General features: G+C 33.0%; 4 protein-coding genes across 6 annotated transcripts; 2 read left to right on the forward strand and 2 right to left on the reverse strand.

The window, feature by feature from the left end:
• Nucleotides 1–33: 33 nt before the first annotated feature.
• Nucleotides 34–1,841, reverse strand: LOC135841968 (uncharacterized). 2 transcript variants are annotated; one of them, XM_065359212.1, is made up of 4 exons: nt 1,650–1,841; nt 1,341–1,570; nt 874–1,273; nt 34–797 (listed from the first exon to the last, which is right to left on the reverse strand). In XM_065359212.1, exons 2-4 carry the CDS (start codon nt 1,564–1,566, stop codon nt 92–94), a joined length of 1,332 nt encoding a protein of 443 aa, XP_065215284.1. In that variant the 5' UTR covers nt 1,567–1,570; nt 1,650–1,841; the 3' UTR covers nt 34–91. The 2 variants fall into 2 exon arrangements, with proteins under 2 accessions (XP_065215284.1, XP_065215283.1); XM_065359211.1 differs by having other exon boundaries at nt 1,656–1,840.
• Nucleotides 1,842–2,010: 169 nt separating this feature from the next.
• LOC135841972 (AN1-type zinc finger protein 2A) lies at nt 2,011–4,072 on the forward strand. The gene is made up of 6 exons (XM_065359217.1): nt 2,011–2,366; nt 2,474–2,516; nt 2,603–2,786; nt 2,879–3,021; nt 3,097–3,184; nt 3,284–4,072. Exons 1-6 carry the CDS (start codon nt 2,312–2,314, stop codon nt 3,386–3,388), a joined length of 618 nt encoding a protein of 205 aa, XP_065215289.1. The 5' UTR covers nt 2,011–2,311; the 3' UTR covers nt 3,389–4,072.
• Nucleotides 4,073–4,119: 47 nt separating this feature from the next.
• On the reverse strand, nt 4,120–5,477 carry lolal (lola like). Its single transcript, XM_065359218.1, has 3 exons — nt 5,162–5,477; nt 4,791–4,988; nt 4,120–4,698 (listed from the first exon to the last, which is right to left on the reverse strand). The coding sequence occupies exons 2-3, from the start codon at nt 4,977–4,979 to the stop codon at nt 4,504–4,506; spliced, it is 384 nt and encodes a 127-aa protein (XP_065215290.1). The 5' UTR covers nt 4,980–4,988; nt 5,162–5,477; the 3' UTR covers nt 4,120–4,503.
• A 310-nt stretch (nt 5,478–5,787) lies between these two features.
• On the forward strand, nt 5,788–10,982 carry LOC135841970 (stromal membrane-associated protein 1). 2 transcript variants are annotated; one of them, XM_065359213.1, is made up of 9 exons: nt 5,788–6,139; nt 6,332–6,465; nt 6,539–6,706; nt 6,772–6,967; nt 7,044–7,286; nt 7,361–7,488; nt 7,608–7,733; nt 7,817–7,879; nt 8,608–10,982. In XM_065359213.1, the coding sequence occupies exons 1-9, from the start codon at nt 6,022–6,024 to the stop codon at nt 8,755–8,757; spliced, it is 1,326 nt and encodes a 441-aa protein (XP_065215285.1). In that variant the 5' UTR covers nt 5,788–6,021; the 3' UTR covers nt 8,758–10,982. The 2 variants fall into 2 exon arrangements, with proteins under 2 accessions (XP_065215285.1, XP_065215286.1); XM_065359214.1 differs by having other exon boundaries at nt 7,817–7,901; nt 8,289–8,681.
• The last annotated feature ends 8,430 nt before the right edge of the window (nt 10,983–19,412 follow it).

The following is a 19,412-nucleotide window of genomic DNA, read 5'->3' on the forward strand; positions in this document are numbered from 1 at the left end:
CAGAGCGGGTATATTTAACAAAGGACAAAAATCAACAATGAAAAAAAATATATACTGTAGAATTAATCATAGAACAAAAAATTAAAAAATTTTAGGATTCATTTTCACCGGGCGAACATTTGAGGAAATCGAATAAGAGAGAAACCGAAGGTTCGGGGTTTTCATTTCCATCGAATTCAAACGAATACACGATGATATTTTCAACATCATTCGTATCTTCATTTTCCGTTTTGTTACTCGCATCGTCACCTGCACTTTCGATTATATTCAGTGAGTTTGGATCATTCGTTAAGACCACCGTTTCTTCGATATAATCATCATATGGAGTCTGTTCGTTGGTAACGTGAGTCAAATTATCGTCGGATTTGAGAAAAGCGCGAATCAAAGAATTATCACCGTTGAAGAAATTCTTAACTAAGGCGTGTACGTGAGAACAAATAGTATTGTCGTTGAAATTCGCCTCATAACAGTTGCACTGGAACATGTGAACGCAGACTTTACAAATGGAACACTTGACGTTGCAATCGCACATCAACGGTTTCAACATTTCAACTTCGTAAGATTTTACACTCCAAACCAGACGTTTCTCAGGATGTGCGAATATATCTTCTTTTTTAATCTTACACCCTTGTCTATGATTTCTTTGGACATCTTGTTCGATAAATTTACCATCAATTGGCATAAAAGGTTCTTTGACTTGTTTGAATTCACCGTCTTTTTCATCTAATTGGTAATTATCGTGTAATTGGAAGTAATATTTTATGTTGTGTAAATCTTTTCGTGTGAGCTTGAAAAATCTGAAACAAAATCAGAAAATTATTTAGCATTTCATTTTTAAACAATAAATAAGAACAAAGAACACGTATCAATTACCTAGCCGATAATTCTTCGGTGTTGGATAGATTTTTGATGTAATCCAAGATTTCGTTGAAAGTATATCCTTCGGCTAATTTGGTACCAATAACAGCGCGTTCTTCTCTACTTATAGCCAAAAATTTTACATCTTTACTGTGATCAATATGGCTACGATAGAATGTAACTGTGACCGAACCATCGGTATTTAGTACAGCTTCGATACAAGCAGGACAAGTGGTATTTAGTTTATGGGAATAATGACGTTTAGCGCTGTTTGGAACTACCCGTTTTTCATAACCAGATCTGTGACAGGTGAACTCTTTCTTGATACATCCATTTGCATGACGTATAGCTCCACGAAGAGCAACATATTGGTAACAAGTTAGAACCTCTTCCTTACGTTTCCATGCTTTGAATTCTATACGTAAAACAAGCATGCGAATACACAAACTAAAACAATGTAGTTTTAAATAAAGAAATCTCACCAGAAAAATTTTTAAAGTGCAAGACCAAAGTGCGATCTTCCATATCGTGATGCAGAATTAGATGAATTCTCAAGTCTTTCAAATATTTGAACGTCATCTTGCAATCTATGCAATATATGTTAGATTTCTTCAAATACATAGTTCTATCGTGAGCTTTTCGCATATGTTTTAATCGGTTGAAATTAGTAGAGTAAGCTCTAAGACAGATATCACATTGGAACTGCATAATGCTGAAATTTAATTAACACAATAAATTTAGAAGCAATACGACAGACAAAAACAATAATATGAACAAGAAATAAACTTGTCTCAAACCTCACGAAATGTGCCAAGTTCCTGAGTGAAAGTTCAGAAATCCATCCAGTGAATCAAAATTTTGATCAACAGACTAATCATCTTATTACAGTCAAAAAATTTTTCATAAATTTTCATTTCAGTTTTTCGAAATCTTGTTTGTTGTGATGTTGAGTGATAAAAAAATTTCGAAGATTACAAACTAGCCTCACAAGTTTCAGGTACCTAGTCATTTTAGGAAAAAATTGAAAAAACAATTAACAACCATAACGCCTCAACTTTTTTACTACAATTTTTTTTTTTTTTTTAATTTAATAATTTTTCATTTCAACTTCTCAGTAATTTCCTGTTCGTGACGTACTTCTTTTGTATCGTAAACAGACGAAACTCGAAACTTTTTTGATAATCGTATCAGCAAAAAAAAAATAATGATAACTGAGGTTGAGGTTCTTTCTGGAACTTTGGCGATTTTTGTCTACATGTGATGACTTGTAATTTTTTATGGAAATTTTGACGTATCATCAAAGTGGGGTGTTTTTGTACGATCACTGATGTAATCTGTATGAATCATAATGAGCAAATCACTTCAGTTTAAACTGTGATCCCAACTTGTTGCGTTTTTGATGTTGAGTATTTCAGCTCGTAAAAGGTTTCAGTCGTATTTAATTTGAATAGTTATGGAATATCCTAATTTAGGAGAACATTGTTCGGTTGACACTTGCAAACGATTGGGTAAGTGATTAATATTCTACTTATGAAATATGTAGATCAATGCTCTAAAAAAGACTTCATGTAAACTCCTTTTATTCAACTGTATTCTCACTTCGTTCTGATTTCAGATTTCTTACCTGTAAAGTGCGATGCTTGTAAAAAAATATTCTGGTAATAGTCTATTCGAATTGTACATTTGTTCCTGAGGTTGACTCACATCCAAGTCAGTGCTTGTAACAGATTTTTATTCGTTTCAGCTCAAACCATATGACCTACACCAAACACAACTGCTCTTCAGCTTATCAAAAAAATGTCCAAGTACCAGTCTGTCCTTTATGTAATAAACCTGTACCAATTCAAAGAGGAACGTTACCAGACATAGCAGTGGGAAATCATATCGATAATGATTGTAAATCTGATCAGGCCCAAGAACGGAAAAAAGTAAGACTAACCCTTCTCTATTATGGCCTTCGCCACATTTATACGTTTACTTCTGGGTACACTTTGAATCTATCAAATTCCACCATCTGCAGGTTTTTACCAACAAATGTTCTATGAAAGGATGTAAAATAAAAGAGATCGTGCCTGTAATTTGTGCCGAATGCGGTCAGAATTTCTGTTTCAAGCACCGTCACACAGTTGATCATAGCTGTCTGGGAAGGAGGCAAAGAGTTTTGTAAATATATTTACTGCAGTTACTGGTAATGATATTGAATTAAATTACTAATATTTGTTTTTTCTTCTCTTTCAGAGACGCCGCCGTCCTTAGACAAAAGCAAAATAATATTAGACGTTCACAAAACCCAACGTCCTTTGCTACTTCAGTACAGGGTAACTTGGTTAGTAATTAATGATCGTCGTTTTTTATTCGTAACTACATGTATCTTCTCCCCGACTGCTGTGCCTTTATAACGATTTAATTTTTGCTCATTTCACAGACTGAAGATGAAGCTATGGCTAGAGCTATGCAAATGTCTTTAGAAACCAGTCGAAACACAACGAACAATTCACGTACTCAGCAACAAAACTGTCATATTTCGTAATCGTAAGATGTGCAAATCTGTCGATAATTTTTTGCTGACGTCATTCACGGATCTTTTTTAATGCGATCAGTTGTGTAAATTTATCATTCACTGCAGTGTTGTATTTCGTGTAACTTTATAATTCAGTAATCATTCGATTGTTTGTCCTATAATCCGCGCAATATCGTACCGAAAAAGGTATAGATGATTCGAAATGAGTATGCTTTAAGAGGAAGGATTGTTCGAAAAAATATCGATTCTCCAAGCTATACGTTGCGATTTCTGCTCTACCATGAAAAATCCAAGGTTTTTCCTAGTTTTTCGTGACGATTTGATTATGTACTCTATTTGGGCGGATTCTCATGTGTTTTGCTGAACGGTTGGAGGGGATTTTAATGCATTTGAAAATGAAATTTCCTTAATTTGAAAGAACATCTTCAATGTTTCGTCTTTACTCTGGTGCACAGGAACAGGCACACACATTAGGACGGAGAATGTTCGAGTGATTGCTGTAGGATATTTTCGTGTTCAAAACGCGTAGTGTTCATTTTTTTCTGTTCTGTTTATTCATCATGTGATATAAAATTATGTTAATTGAAGATTCCATCACTGTTATTGCGTGTCATTCCATTTAATTGTTTTACTCGAAATCAATGTATATAATATTATTAAATTAAATAAATTGAATTCGTCTCTCACGTAAAATTATTCGTAACCATGTCAATACGAGGGAGTAATTAAAAAAACACGGATACTTTTTAGAGAATTTATGTAATTTTAATTTTTTACAATCTTCAGCAATAATATACTAAAAAATAGTAATGTACAAAAAAAATACTCCATTGAAATAACCCCTACATTTAACTTTCAAGTAAATTAAATTTGTTGTGCACAGTAATTAATGTAAAAAGAAATATTTATAAAATATCCAGTAGAAAAAAATCTGTCTGTCTCATAAACATGAAACGAACTGTTACTTTTCAAATGTCTAGTGTATATACACGGATTTTTTTTTACTAGGATCACTTAAATGTTAACTGGAAAAAAAGAAAAACGAAACAGTAACTCAAACGATAGAGCAATCCACATAACTCACAAAAATTATAATCATTACTGAATAAATAATTATGTCATCTTTAACTTTCCCGCTTAATAGACTGCGGTGCCTCAGCTAAACCTTTTACTTTTAATCTATCAGCGGTTTTTAAAAATGCAGACAGTTGTTCTTGACTAACGTTTACTTCTCCGGCGTACATAAACTCTAATATTGCTTGCAAATGAGTGAATGGTACATCTTTTAAAATAATGATTGGATGCTTGGACGGATTTTCCTATCGAATAAAAAATGATACATTAAACACTCGTTAATCGCACTGGTGCACCGAAGTGTTATCAGAAATCAGAACAAAAACTAAAGCAATACCTGAAGCAGCGCTTTGAAGTACGGACTACAAGCTGACAATACCATTTTATGGGCCTTACACGTTTGTCCCTCACAAGCCAAAGTAACGTCGGTAAAACTCTTATCGTTCCTTAAATTTCTGAATGATGTCATCATATTGACTTGGAAATCATTCCATTTCAAGAAAAATTGTTGTTGTTCGCCAGCCATTTTGGAAATCTGCAAATTTAATAAAAGTGTTACTTTTCCACTTCCGTCATGTACTTATGCAGTTCTGAAATTCGAACGTCTTCGATGTTTAACACAGGTTCAACTGTTGATTGAAGCTGTGATAGAGTGAATCTCTCATTCAACAACAAAAATGAGCGTTGAAATTAATTTAGCATACAAACCTTTACACAGCGGGATCGAATATCAAGTGATCTGCGATAATTACAATGATTCTTCTGATAAAGGCTGAAGATGGTTTAATATGACAGTTATTACATTCGATTTCACATAAACGTAATCAAACTATTAACATCGAAAGCGCGTAACATGCTGAAAAACTAATTCTAGATAAACCCTTCGCGAGAATAAAATGGTAAATATTATCAAACATACAGTCGAAAAGATTTCAAGAAAAAACAATGAAAATGAAATGGAAAATTTCTACCATGTACAATCAGCTTTTCTTCTCAACACATATATATAAACATTAAACAAATAAAATTTCATGAACGCCTTCGCAGGAAAAAAATTCAAAATCATAAACGATGCTTCGACCTATCGGTAAATTTATCAACGATTGTACTGCACTATCGAAATATCGCTTCTTCGAGTATCGATGGTCATTTCAAACGGAATTTCCATTGTTCAAGATTACGTTGCAATCGATTTCACTCAAACATCGATAGAAATTTGAATATTTTATTTCAATTTTCGAATAAAAAGGAAGTTGAGTACGTATCTTTTTCATTCATTATCGTAAGTGGTTTCAATTACACTTTCATCAATCAATCTTGCTCTATTTTTTTTTCAAGTAGTGAAAATTGCGGCAAGTGGCAGAGGTGGCATAGATTGTTGACATTTTCTGAGAAGAATGAAATGAACTGTCGTAATCATCATCATCATCACACATTGAAAATCTCGTAACCATTATGAATATGATTAGTTAATTTTGTGAATAATTGTGTTCAGTTTGTTATATTTTTAATTTAATAGTTCAAAGTTGATAGTCTTTTCTTTCAATAGTAAATTTATTTCATTAGCAATGAGTTCTAGAGTAGAGAAAGAACGTCAGAAACAGATTCAAGACAAATGTCAGCGTTTGTTGAACGAAATGTTAAAGGATGAAGATAATAAATATTGCGTTGACTGTGATGCCAAGGGTGAGCAGACTTTGATGATACCTATGTTGTCCTAATTTTCTCTCTAACCTAAATAAAATATTGTTCACTGTTCAGCTGTCCTTTGTTGACGTAAAACTGGACATCTTTGCTTTCCATGACTGATATCACCCTCCTTAATATTATACCAAGTCGATATATCTCTAACAAAAATAATTTTGCTTGCTTGAACAGGTCCTCGATGGGCTTCCTGGAACTTAGGAATTTTCTTATGCATTCGCTGTGCTGGTATTCATAGGAAGTTAGGAGTACATATCAGTCGGGTAAAATCTGTCAATCTAGATACGTGGACTCCCCAGCAAGTAGTCGTAAGTAGCAGATTCACTTGAATTTGTAATATTGATAAAAACATATTGTAATTACGACGATGTCACGTTATAGTGCTTGCAACAAATGGGAAATAGTCGAGCGCGTGCAGTATACGAGGCAAATCTACCAGATAGTTTTAGACGTCCCCAAAATGAAGGACAATTAGAGAATTTTATACGTGCGAAATACGAGCATAAGAAATATATCGCCCGTGAATGGGTTCCTCCGCCACCTCCGAAAGTAAGAAGCAATATTTTGAAAAAACGTTTTTATAGGAAATATGATTGCACGAATGTTTATTTCAGGTTAATTGGGATAAAGAATTAGAAGAAGAAGCTGAAAAATTAAAGAAAAAGAAACGCGAAATTAAAAGCAGTACCATCACATCGATTCCTCCTCTAACAACGCCTCCTGTTACTCCGCAGCCTCTACCGAAACCTTTATCGTGCAGTCCTAAACCATCTCGTACGAGTTCGCATTGCACCGATCTCTTGGGACTTGGTATTTATTTAATTCGATTTTGTTTCGATGTTTTTGGTAATCGAACAAGTTCTCATTTTCATATTCTGTTTCGCAGATACCCCCACGAAGGAAACCCCGACAAAAAAATCTGCTTCAGATTCCGACATGTTTACTAGCTTCTTGAATGCGTCTCCTGATGATGGCTTGAATAATTCTTCGCTGACCTCTAACGCATCCTCTATCACATCGGGTACAGGTCTGAGAACTGAAGAAGAAGAAAACTTCTTCAATCAATCTGTTTCTTCCACAACCAATAAACAAAAGCAGTTGACGACCGATTCTATTCTAGCATTATATGGTAATGATTTTAAAATTGTATGGTTACTTAATAAGTTGAAATTTATTCATTATCTAACGTAACAAATAATTTAGGTAATCCTCCAAACAATTACATGCCAACTCAGGTGCCTACTGGAATTCCACAAATGTTTAACGCCTCTGGAGTAAATGGCGCGACGAATTCCTTCACTCGAAATATGAATTCACATCCGAATGTGCAGGTTAAATGAGTCATTCATACGTATTTCGAGTGTTATCAGTATCATAATATACTGAAAGCAATTTCCTTTGTAATAATTGGCCTGCGTTAAACTAATGAGAATTTCATGAAAATATTTAGAACGACTTGACCGGAGGAGTTCAGTTTCCCAATTCCATCACCGCTTCGTCGTCCATGGCTTTTGCTTCGAATCCATTTTATTCAATGGCTGCGTCAGGTGCTCAAGTTAATTTTCCACCCCAAAAAGTAAGCATAGTATTCTGAACGTGTTCAATTTTTGTTTCATGTTGTGAAATATTTAATTTTACTGATGAAAATATTAATTACAGGGATTTTCGAATTTTAATGCTTTGAATTCTGTTGGAAATGCCGATTTTCAACAAACGCAAGCAGTAAGTATTGCATTGTTTATATAAATGAAGAGTGATATTCCAAAACGCTCTTTGTCCATTTTCACAACTTTTCAGGAGAGAGGAAAAACAGTTTCCCTTTAAACGGGTAAATTGGCTTTTTAGGCGAGTTTAGCACTTTATTTGGGTGGATTTATGATGTAGGAGTGTAGGTATACATTTCATCCACTAAATACTGCTGAAAAAAATTTCAATAAAAATGCACAAAGCGCCTTTTGGAACATTATTTTTTTTTTTAATTTTTAGTGAATTGGCTATTTAGGTGAGTTTAACACCTCATTTTGGTAGGTTGATGATGTAGGAATGTGAGTTAATACTTCATCTACCAGGTACCACTGAAAACCCAACTTTGATAAAAATGGATAAAGCGAGTTTTGGAATATCACTCTTCAAATAGTTTATACCAATCAATCCATTTCGTCATTCGACCCTGTATAATGCATAAAATACCAATGTATGAGAAAATTGCGTGGAAAGTTGAATAAGTGAAAAGGAATTCAGTCACGGAGTATACATATTTTCTAAATTCAATCTTATCATTGGAAAAATGTTGATATCGAATATTAGAGATGAAGAGTTTTGATAATAATTACGTGTGTTTCGGAGATTTCTTGATTTCTTTATATCATTTTTGCATAATACTTATGTATGATTGTATTCAATGGGATATGTGCGTGCTAACTCACATTTGAATTTATTTTCCCAATTAGATCTCGCAACAGATGGATGCGTTGAATTTAAATAATTCAACAGTGAACCCTTTTTTTTCTACGAATAATCACTTCGAATTGAATAATGAAGTGAAACCGCAACAAAAAGGTTTTAATCAGACGGTACAAACTGGAAACTTTTGGCAATAATATAATGATTAGTTTTGCTTCGTTATTTTTGCAATGTTTTCTTTGTTTTTTGATGTTTACGCTGTTGAAAAATTTTTATTTATTTTATTCTTTTTTTTTTTTTGAAAAACATGTTAACGTTCCTGATTATATTGTATAAATATTTTCTCTATTTATATTGATACGAACGATTTCTAATCACGTAGAAAATTGTCAAAGAGTTCGTTGAAGTGTCTGAGTATTTAAGAAGTGATTTGTTGCTTGGCAGAACTGGTTGTCATATTGATGTGTGTTTTTCCAGTTTCCATTCAGCATGCTGTACTTAAAAATTATAAAGAATTTTTCTGTCTTGCTATATTATTCAATATTATATTTTACACTTGGAGCCTAATAACGCGAATCTATTGTCCAATAAGAATTGGAAAAATGGTTCGTATCAAGTGTGATTAAATTACTTCTTACATTCCCGTTATTTATTGTTGTTGAATTTATTTTTACTATCAATATTTTTATATTATTACGATTGATTTTATGTAATACATATGTACGCGTATTTTTTTTTTATTTTTTAACATTATCCGTTGAAGTGACCGAATTTTGTTAGTGGAATAATTGGATGTGCAATTATGCTTGCCCTTTTAGAGAGAATATTCCATTTATTGTGAAAATTGTGTTGATGCATTCACTTCATCTTCTGACTTTTTTTTTTACATATTTTAATAATGGATTATTTAGTTCTTATTTTTCAAATATCTACTTACTTATCGAAAGGATTCTCGCCCCTTAGATCATTATAATGTTATTTCTCGTCACTGTTGAAAGTAAAGTAACCGGCAAAACTTCTTCGAATATAAATTAGAGATACTTCCTCGTGTCTTTATCGAGAAATAATAAATGCATTTCGAAAACTGAGTAAATCAGTGACGACGAATTCAACCAGTTCGCTCAACATGAACATCCAATACCTATTTTAATGTTTAGTAAAATTTTTCAAAGTTATTTTGTTATACATACTTTATGCGTAATCGATTTTGAAAAGAAAATTTTTATTTGTGATTTTTTGCATCGTATTTTACCTTAATTACTCAATTGTTACGTTTATGATTCGCATGGAAGAGAAATTCATTATTTGAAATCATTAACTGTTGCTGATGATTATGTTGATGGCGACAAAATTGTCAATATTTGTTTGTAAGATGCAGTGAGGTAATTTGGTGACTTCAATAGCTGGTACATTAAATGCGCATTGGCTAATGCAGAAGTATGTAAGTCAACATTACTTGAGGGGAATGAAAACACCTTATACATATTTTCACTCTGATTTGAAATTTGGAAAAATCAATTCAAAAAGTTGAATAAAACGCGAATTTTTTTTATTATAGTTACTTTTGAGCCAAATTATATTCTAAAATGGGAATCTCAATTTCTTCCAATTTTTGATAGTACCTAACCTACCACTCATTTGTTTTTAAGTTTTTTCGTATTTACCTGCTGTGAAAAATTGTATGGTCCAGGTAGATTGCAAAATATTGAAACTGCTTGTTTTGAGTTAGGTACCTGCTACTTGCTCAGTGATTGCTTTTTGTGATTTTCATATTATTTTATCAGAATGTTTTCATAGTTTTGTAACGAATCTCCAAAGATCTTGAAAACAAGATTCGAATTTTTCATATTTTAGTGAGAATTATTTTCATCTTATCAAAATACATATTTGTTCATTTTAATAATGAGCATTGCTTTATATGTATTTAAAACTCTAAGATCGATTGATACTTATAGACCCGTCAAAGTTGAAAATTCACGTTGCCTTTACCTACTGCATCTACGTAAATAATTGCCTCAATTTTTCAAAGCAGTTTTTGATCCGTTTGTTGTTTTCGATTCGTTTGTTCAATGATCCCTGTTTCAATTCTGTCTTTGAAGAATATGAAGAATACCTTTACCTACCTATAATGTGTTAAATAAACGAAAGCTTAAAATGCTTTCATTCTTTTTAAATATATACATATTTCTTCGTTCATCGTTGTACGACTTTACACTTTCATTTTCGAAAAATTTCTTACAATGTAAGAAGTATACCTATTGTGTTTTTATTATACTCATACTCGAAAGAAATAATTTTGTTCGTTAAGTTTGGAAAGTTGGAAATATTTCAATAATGTATGTGCATGTTCTGATTGTTGTTGATAAAATCCAATGTAATACCTACTTCGCAAAATAAAAACATGATCATTTTTTTAATTTTATTCCGGAGTATAGATATTATTTCATCTTCTCTAGCTTTAAATCAAAACATTTATTCCCGGAACATGAACATTTAAACATAACACGTAATGTTAAAAAATTCTTAGAACGCTTGAAAAAAATTCAAAAATTATCGTGAAAATTTGAAAAAAAAAAGGGTTGGATAATTTCTTATTTGGCAGAGGTTACTGAGGTTAGTTTAAATGAATTTAGTATACATGTACGAGTAAGTATAGGCATTCCAGTATTTACAGCACAGTTCGCATATTTCAATTACAAATTTTCATATTACCTATAAATTTTAGTAAATTTCAAGCATTTAATTAATAACGAAACCGAAAAATATGATCTGCTGTTAAGATGATTATATTAATTTCCACTCACTAGAAATCGAAGTAAAATTATTGAAAAATCTTTAAAAGGGTACTGAAATACTCGTTAACTTTTCATTTACTAAGCAAAACTCATAGAGAATTCAATATTGATACAAAAATAGTCAATTTATGTTAATGTAATTCTAGTACCCATATTTCAAATTCATTTATTCTTTTTTCAAAGGTCAAAGATAGACGCGTAACAAAAACGAGATATAAAAATGCATCAAGGGGCAAGCTAAGTCAATATGTAAAATAGTTTTGAAGAAAACAAGCGTACTGATCTAACATTTCAGTCGCTTACATTTATTAAAGTTTTCAATAATGATGCTATCGTAGCATTTATGTATACGTTTACGTACATAGACATACTCGTACCTACTAGTTCTATTTCAATAATATAAAGTAGAATTATCTACTGTGTAAAAGTATATTATGTACCATACTAAAAGTAGGTATCGAATGTTGCTGCTGGATATTCCCCTAAAATTAACCATCCAATAATGCATTTGGCTGATTTGGCAGAAAGAAGGAATAGTAATTTAGGTTTAGGTTACAGATAAAATCATAATGAAGCGTGGGAAATCAAAAAGAAAATATTTGTGGATATGATTTAATCAAATTGGAGTACTTTTGAGACTCAATTTGAATTGTTTAGACATAAATTTAAAAACCCAAGCAGTCGTTCATACGGTCACATGTTTAAAATTAATAATTTTGGAACCACGGTGTAAACACGATGTGCAGGGTTTTGCTGGTCTGGTTGTTACCGGGAAATACACGTGACGTCAGTGACCGAATAGAAAATGAGTAAAATGACAATGCGGCCGGTATTGATAAGATTTTCTCCAGTCCACTGTGAGAAAAACAAATTCCGAAATACAAATTAAAACGTGGGGCTTTGGCTTTTGTGATGTGAATGTGAGTGATGCACTATAATGAGATGATCGTGATCAGAGTGAAATTACTGTGTAGATAATAGATTATAATATTGTGGAAAATAATGGGCAATGCTTTTCTTTTTCAATTCGTGAGAAATATGATCATACGAAGTAGTTATCGAATGAACAAGCTGGTCATTTTTGGACACAAGAAATAAGTAAGCATTTGGTGCAAATTTACTCATTTTAGATAAGTAGTTGATATTATTTTAATTGCACTAAATTATGCAAAGTGCTTCTGTTTATTTTACCGTCTAGGTACTACGTAAATAAATGTATTCTCGATTATGATATAATGTGGTATAATGTGAGCAGAGACATGAAAAGTACGATGTGATTGATGAATGATTTAGATTCGTACATGAGTGGATATTTCGAATACTTACACGTTCAAAATTCAGTACGTAATCTGCCTCTTGGTTTACTTTCATGAGGAATGCAATATGCATTATCAACTTAAGGTCTTTCTATTGCATTTTCTGATGACAACAATTTGTTGTTCATCTAACATGAACATTATACTGAAGAGGTCTGCGAAACTAACCTGAAGATTTCCTAATTCCTATGATGTCAGCTATGTAATCTACTGGCGTTTTTCTCAGAAAAGTCAGGTACATAACTCAGTCCTCGCCTCCTCGGGTAACGGGAGGTACAGGTATCGTCAAGGAAGACGGTCCTCTTGAGCTGTACCAACCGGATAAATCGGCGTATAATTTGGTAAATTTTATTTGCACAATTATTACAAATATAATGGTATATCATGGCATCAAACAATTTGGTACTTACTTTTGTATTTTAGCCCAATCTTATTTTCCTCGGTGTACCTAGAGGTATTCTAGACGAATTTGGAACTTGAATATTGTTCCTTTGAATCAAAGTGTATGATGCAAAATTTTGACGGAAGTGATGCATGTGAAAGACTTTCAAATTTTTAATTGTTGGTTATGATATGGGGTTAATAAGTTCTTGCTATAGTTGTTTCTGGCTTCGATTACAACAAGTAAATATTTTTGTCGGAAAATTTTGCAATTTGTTTGAAAAAATTTATGCATAAACTTATACGTTGCTGTTTGATATCCTCAGTATAAAGTACGTGTGGTTTAATTTTTATTTTCATTAAATTTAACCGGTGTTGCTGTGATTTTCCAAATTATAGTTATTATTTTGCCTGAGGCATTACGCGACTATTCAATGTAGCGGTTTTTGGTGAATAATTCGAATGTTTTTCATGTGTTGCTTTTGACAATTGATAATATTATGAATCCTGTTTTGTAAGATAGGTAGTTAGATATGTCTTCAATCAAGTAAACTGGATTTTCCAATAAGTATTTATCCAAACTTGACGAATTAACTTGTTTAAAATTTGATGACAACTAGAATATTCTCATCTCTCTTTCACACACATTAAACTTTGAGAAATTGAGATTTCTTGAAAAAAGTTCATCATTGTGATCTTGATAGTGATGATTGATCAGAATAAGCAAGAGCATCTTAAATTGCATTTGATGGAAAAGGAGAAGGATTAAAAATTTCATTGTAGAAGTTTGAACTGTACAAGTATATTTTCACCAATAAATATAAAAAATAAATTTCTGATAGATTAAAATATGTATTGTGAGAATGGATGTTAAATAATTTCTGTTTTATAATGTGGTCTTACCACTACAAAAATACGAATAGGGCATCGGTGTCGAGTCCAATATTGATTTTACCGAGAAATAATTTTCGATTACGTTGTATTTTGAAGTCATTTGCTAAAAAACACACTCTTTTTGTAGTTAGGTAGGTAGATAGGTACATTAACGAGTACATTACAAGGTGCCCAGAAATATCGAGCACCCCTAAAAAAGTTTTCTACTAAAATACTTTGGTTGGTCACAGTGAATGATAATAATGATAGCACATGATTGGTTGTTGGACTGGAGGGATAACATTCCACCAATCATATGCATCTATTTCACGTTGCCAACCTATATTTTTAATGAAAAACTTTCTTAGGGGTGCTCGATATTTCTGGGCACCCTGTATATTTTTTATTTATTTTTTTATTTTATTTAAACAATTTTGGTCTTTCCAACAGCCAGAGCCAATTACAGGAAAGACCGATTATAACTAAGGGAGAATAAAAACTAAATATCACTTTATATACTGAAAAGAAAAAGAAATAAAACAAAAAAAGAAAAAAAATACAAAAAATACAAAAAATAAAGAAGATAAGGAGGTAGAGTGAGAAAAAATCAGAAATAAACGAAAATGTGCTACTAACAAAAAAAGATAAGTAAGACCATTTATAAGTGGTGATTTTTAAAGAGAGAAAAAAAAATTAAAAAATTGAGAAAAACATATAAAAAAAGAAAGAAAAATGAAACCAACCAAAAAATAAAGCAAACAAGAAAAAAAAAAACAAACAAAAATAGATAATAATAATAATAATAATACTAATAACAATAACAGGGTAATAACAAGGTAGCCCACAAGAAACTCCCAATGCACCCATGCCCCTACTGGCCTACTCCCAACGCACCCCTCACCAAACGCTTGAAAGCTGACCTACCCATACTAAAAATGTCAGCATCTGCACATCTACTGAGAAAGGTATCTGAGATGCCCATGACGTTGTTCATAGGAGATACCTTCATCCTACATGTATGGTAATTGCTCAAGGAGAAAGTTTTTTTTTGTCTAGAATGGATTTTGGGGGCCCAGAAATTGATTTTTCCCAAAAGGTTACTATCATTTATGTTACCATGGATAACATCATATAGGAACATCAGTGCTATTATTTCTCTTCTTTCTTCTAATGAGTTGATTTCAAATCCTTCTAACAGTTCCTTTTGAGTTAGGTCATGAGGATAATACTCGAAGGTCTTTAAATATATGTAGTTTAGAAATCTGTTTTGGATTTTTTCAAGTTCTTTTATGAATTTTTTGGTATGAGGAAACCAGACTAGTATTCCAAACTCAAGAATTGATCTTATGTATGAGAAATATAAAATTTTAAAAGTGCTTATCCTCCTGAAATGTGAAGAATTTCTGACCACAAAATACGCCATCCGTCTTGCCTTGACTAACACAGCATTGACATGAACCTTGAAGGTAAGCCCCACATCTAGAGTCACACCCAGGTCCCTAACTGTTGTTAAGCGAGAAAGTTCTTCCCCATTGGCTGTGTATGTGCAACTAATAACATTTTTTTTCCGAGTAAATGTAACTGTAGCACATTTAGAAACATTCAGTGGAAGTTTGTTTACAATGCTCCATTCAACAAACCTATCCAAATCTGCCTGAAGTTCTTGGCAATCTTTTGCAGATTGAATTTTCTTATATATTTTTGCATCATCAGCAAAAAGAAGGCTCTCTGAGTTTTCCAGCACAGATGGGAGGTCATTTACAAATAATAGAAAGAATAGGGGGCCCAAGTTAGAGCCCTGAGGGACACCAGACGGACAGGGGTATATACTAGATATTTTGTTTTTATAGGACACATACTGCACCCTATGTACTTATACCTACCTAAAATATTAAATTGAATTTAGTATCGATCAAGTTTTGTCAGAATATATGGTTCCATTTGTTAGAATTTGGTATCCGGCTGGCGGCTACCAGGTATTCGAGTTGTGCAGAAAATAATCATGAAGTAACTAATTTGAGCGCATGTTTATCGCGGTGCGGTAATATACTCATTAGATGAGAAACATATAATTACTGATGTTCTACTGGTGAAGAAAAATACCCATGATGAAGAAGAGAATCAACAAATTGTACAATTTTGCAATTATGTAGTTTTGAGAATTTTTGAGATTTTTCTTCGCTTTTGACAATGTTTTTAGTCAGGTGAATTTGAAGAATTTTTTCGTTGGAGGAAGAAAAAATTATTCCAACTGCTAGTAGGGAATTAGGGATGCTATATTTTGTCCTATTTTGTCCAATATAGAATGGAAAAATAAAAGGGATTGCCTTGGTTGGTGGCATCTTGCAGAATGAAGGTGTTGTCTGAGTTACATCACACAACGTGTGAAGCATTTTTCAATGACTTTCTCCTCTCCAAGGTCCCGTTTTCAAACAAAGGATCATTTTATTTCGCTCATTTTCTAACGAAAACATGGGAAGCGAGGATCTATCGGATCACTATACAAAAATAATTGAGGAACCGTATGGTGAAAAAATCAAATATGGCAGCCCCTCATCTATTTTGAAAAACATCATCTTTGGTAACATTGAAGTGCAATTATTACGATATCAACGAGGTTAACAGTGTTTTCTGGGGTTCAAATTTTTTTAAAAACTGCATGAAATGTCGAGAAAATAGGTACATTATTGCATTAGGTATACCTACTAGGTCCGGTAGAAAAAAATAACCTGATGAATGCAGCAAATTTTGTGATATGAGCAGCCGAAGGTGAGGGAAGCGGATTTTTTAGTTTTTCAATTTTTTTGGTAACTTATTAAGAGGTGCAGTGCAATCATAAAAAATGTATACGTATTATATTTTTATCTCATGATGCTTAAAATTTATAGGTCTACGTATTTTTTTCAGTATTTTTTATTCGTAATTCATGTTTTATAAATTTTTGTTTAAAAAAAAAAATGAGTTGTGTCATTTTGGGAGTTTTTTTTTTATTTGAGAAACAGTTGGGGTTGTAAAAATAATTATTCTTGAAAATTGCATTTTTCGCGAAGTCTTCTGACTGATTCGAGGTCGCTGAGCACGAAAATGACATCCAAATTCAGCCTCTCGATTCGTAGTTTTCGATGAAATCAAATTTTTCGCCAAAAAATTGTCAGTTCCCGGATGAAGGAGCGACCGGGTATTCCAATTGGACACCGGATTTGGACTCAGCAATCTCGAATTGGTCAAAAATCATATTTTACTCAATTTTTTTGAGCACTGAAAAAATTCCAAAAATGCACATGTTCATGTACTTCCTTGGAGAAAAAAACTTTTCGTCTCGAAACAAATCCAAATCTGGACTAGGAGGTTTTATGGAACACGGCGTGGCGCGGCGAACTCATTTCCGGTGTCAGACTCACCATAGCATAACGTTCCCTTCGAATTGCTCTAGGAGACTGATTTTTGGACGTGTTGTACAACACTTGATTTCTTATCAATTGGTCTTCAGTCAGATCAACTTTTTTGGCATTTTTCACTCCTTTCCTCCCTCTCTCAAAGATTTGAACATCGCGAATTGTGAGTTAAGGTCATCGTATCTCTGGTAACTTTTTCAACCCAACGCCAAACCAAGCCTAAATACCGAATTTGAGCAAAGAAGGAGGGTCATTTTGGCCATTTTCGTGCCCCTCGCTACTTCGAGACTTGGATGGCCTTTTCCCATAGGGGATGGTCCCTATTACTATTATCAGGTGATATTTTCCCAGGGGAACTCATAGGGGGGCTGTGGGGTGGTCCCAAAGTCGAAAATTTCAAAATTTTTAGAACCACTTCTCGAAAATGTAAAAAATTAAAAGTAGCGAATATATTATGTTGCTTTAAGGGTAAGCAATGCGGCACGTAACGCTTTTTTCATTTTTGACCTTTTTGGGGGTTGTGGTGGGGGTATTTCTATTTTTGAAAATTTTGGAACCCCCTTTTTTGACCCTTCCCGTCGAGCCACCCTAATGCCCTTTTCATGGTTTATTGCTACTAGTAGTAAGTTCAATTGATATCATTTGCAACCCCCTCATCAACTTGGCTCATATCGAAAAATTCAATTTTTGACTTTTTTTGAGGTCCATATTTTGGGAAACCATGAAAAGCTATCGAGGTCCGGTTTGCGGCAAATATGTTGCATTTTACTTCTTAATCGACTGGCATGGCATGCTTGAATTTTTATTTCAAGTCAATTTTTGACCTCATTGTTGCAGATTACTTTTGGGAGTGGCGAACTTTGAGAACCCCTGAAAAAAGTTCTAAAGTGAATTTTTTCAAACTTTGAGCTGAAATGGTCTTAAATACAGTCCATCTGGCTAAAATATTTTTATAGTCCGGCAAAAAAAATATCAGCCATGCGAAAAATCGACGAACATGAACTCTTGTGGTCCCAAAACGGATTTCGTGATTGATCAGCTGTACAGGCCTGATTTTTCCTTTGCTCTAATGAAAATCAGACTAGAAATACGCGCATGTACGCGTTTTAAACCGTTGCGTTGGGAGGGCGGCGACGGGGGGGGGGGGCTTTACCGCGTCACTTAATGAGTGAGAAGTCGATGACGAAATGATCGAGAGATTCCTTTGTAGCCATAAACGAAGATGTGCGTTTATCAAAACAGAAGAGGAGTGAGAAGAAAACGGTGGAAGGTGGTCGTATATGTTTTAAAAATGTCGTGATCAGAAATTGCAAAAAAATAAATTGCCAATAGTTTGCCCCTTATTCCTGCTACCAGATCAGTTTTCCAGAATCTGGAACTTGATTTGTTTTCATTCTTATTCCAACATACGAAGTATTTTCAAGTAATAGATAAAAATTATGAAAGTAGAACGTCGTCGTTATTTTTAATGAGAAAAATTTGCCTGTCGTGTTCAACCTTTTGTAGTCAAATAATATTGTAAATTCTGTTCTACATAAAAGATGAATACATCGTACGAATAGGTAAAGTACTTATATTCATTTAAACTGTCGTTATAATGTATGTACGTATAGATGCTCGAGTTGCAGTTGTAGAAAGAAAGAGAAAGAGTGCCAGACTTTCTTTGTGGTACGCTGGTAATTACGTTTACGTATAATAGGATTTTCATTTAGAATTTTTACATCGGTGAAATATAAATTGAAATGAATTTTTTAAATCAATTTCTTGTATTTGATAGATACTTGAGATGAAAAATTTTCAAATAATTTGATTTTTTCTAAATTTGGGACGATTTATTGATGAAACATTCAATCTTTTTTCCACTCATTAATTTATGTATTATGCTAAAGTCAGCATTTGTTTACTTATCATGCCGAATTGCCGCAATTGCCGCGTGCATTAATAAAACTCATTATTTAAAAAAAAAATGAAAAAATTGAGAAGAAAAATTGACGATAAACCGTGGATGCGTCCCAGACAGCGGATGGATAATCGTGGTAAAGTAAAAGTATCCGCTAGTTTTTTCAAAAATAAAAATACCTGAAACCAGATT

This window comes from Planococcus citri, chromosome 3 (genome assembly GCF_950023065.1).
Source record: "Planococcus citri chromosome 3, ihPlaCitr1.1, whole genome shotgun sequence".
Classification (NCBI taxonomy): Eukaryota; Metazoa; Arthropoda; class Insecta; order Hemiptera; family Pseudococcidae; genus Planococcus; species Planococcus citri.

Coding starts and splice junctions, on each gene's coding strand:
- LOC135841968 (XM_065359212.1), bottom strand. CDS start 1,566: ATGCAGTTCCAATGTGATATCTGTCTTAGAGCTTACTCTACTAATTTC. Junction 1,274..1,340: donor GCACTTTAAAAATTTTTCTG/GTGAGATTTCTT, acceptor TTTTACGTATAG/AATTCAAAGCATGGAAACGT. Junction 798..873: donor ACCGAAGAATTATCGGCTAG/GTAATTGATACG, acceptor ATTTTGTTTCAG/ATTTTTCAAGCTCACACGAA.
- LOC135841972 (XM_065359217.1), top strand. CDS start 2,312: ATGGAATATCCTAATTTAGGAGAACATTGTTCGGTTGACACTTGCAAA. Junction 2,367..2,473: donor TGACACTTGCAAACGATTGG/GTAAGTGATTAA, acceptor TTCTGATTTCAG/ATTTCTTACCTGTAAAGTGC. Junction 2,787..2,878: donor AGGCCCAAGAACGGAAAAAA/GTAAGACTAACC, acceptor CACCATCTGCAG/GTTTTTACCAACAAATGTTC.
- lolal (XM_065359218.1), bottom strand. CDS start 4,979: ATGGCTGGCGAACAACAACAATTTTTCTTGAAATGGAATGATTTCCAA. Junction 4,699..4,790: donor ACTTCAAAGCGCTGCTTCAG/GTATTGCTTTAG, acceptor TTTATTCGATAG/GAAAATCCGTCCAAGCATCC.
- LOC135841970 (XM_065359213.1), top strand. CDS start 6,022: ATGAGTTCTAGAGTAGAGAAAGAACGTCAGAAACAGATTCAAGACAAA. Junction 6,466..6,538: donor GGACTCCCCAGCAAGTAGTC/GTAAGTAGCAGA, acceptor GTCACGTTATAG/TGCTTGCAACAAATGGGAAA. Junction 6,968..7,043: donor CACCGATCTCTTGGGACTTG/GTATTTATTTAA, acceptor TCTGTTTCGCAG/ATACCCCCACGAAGGAAACC.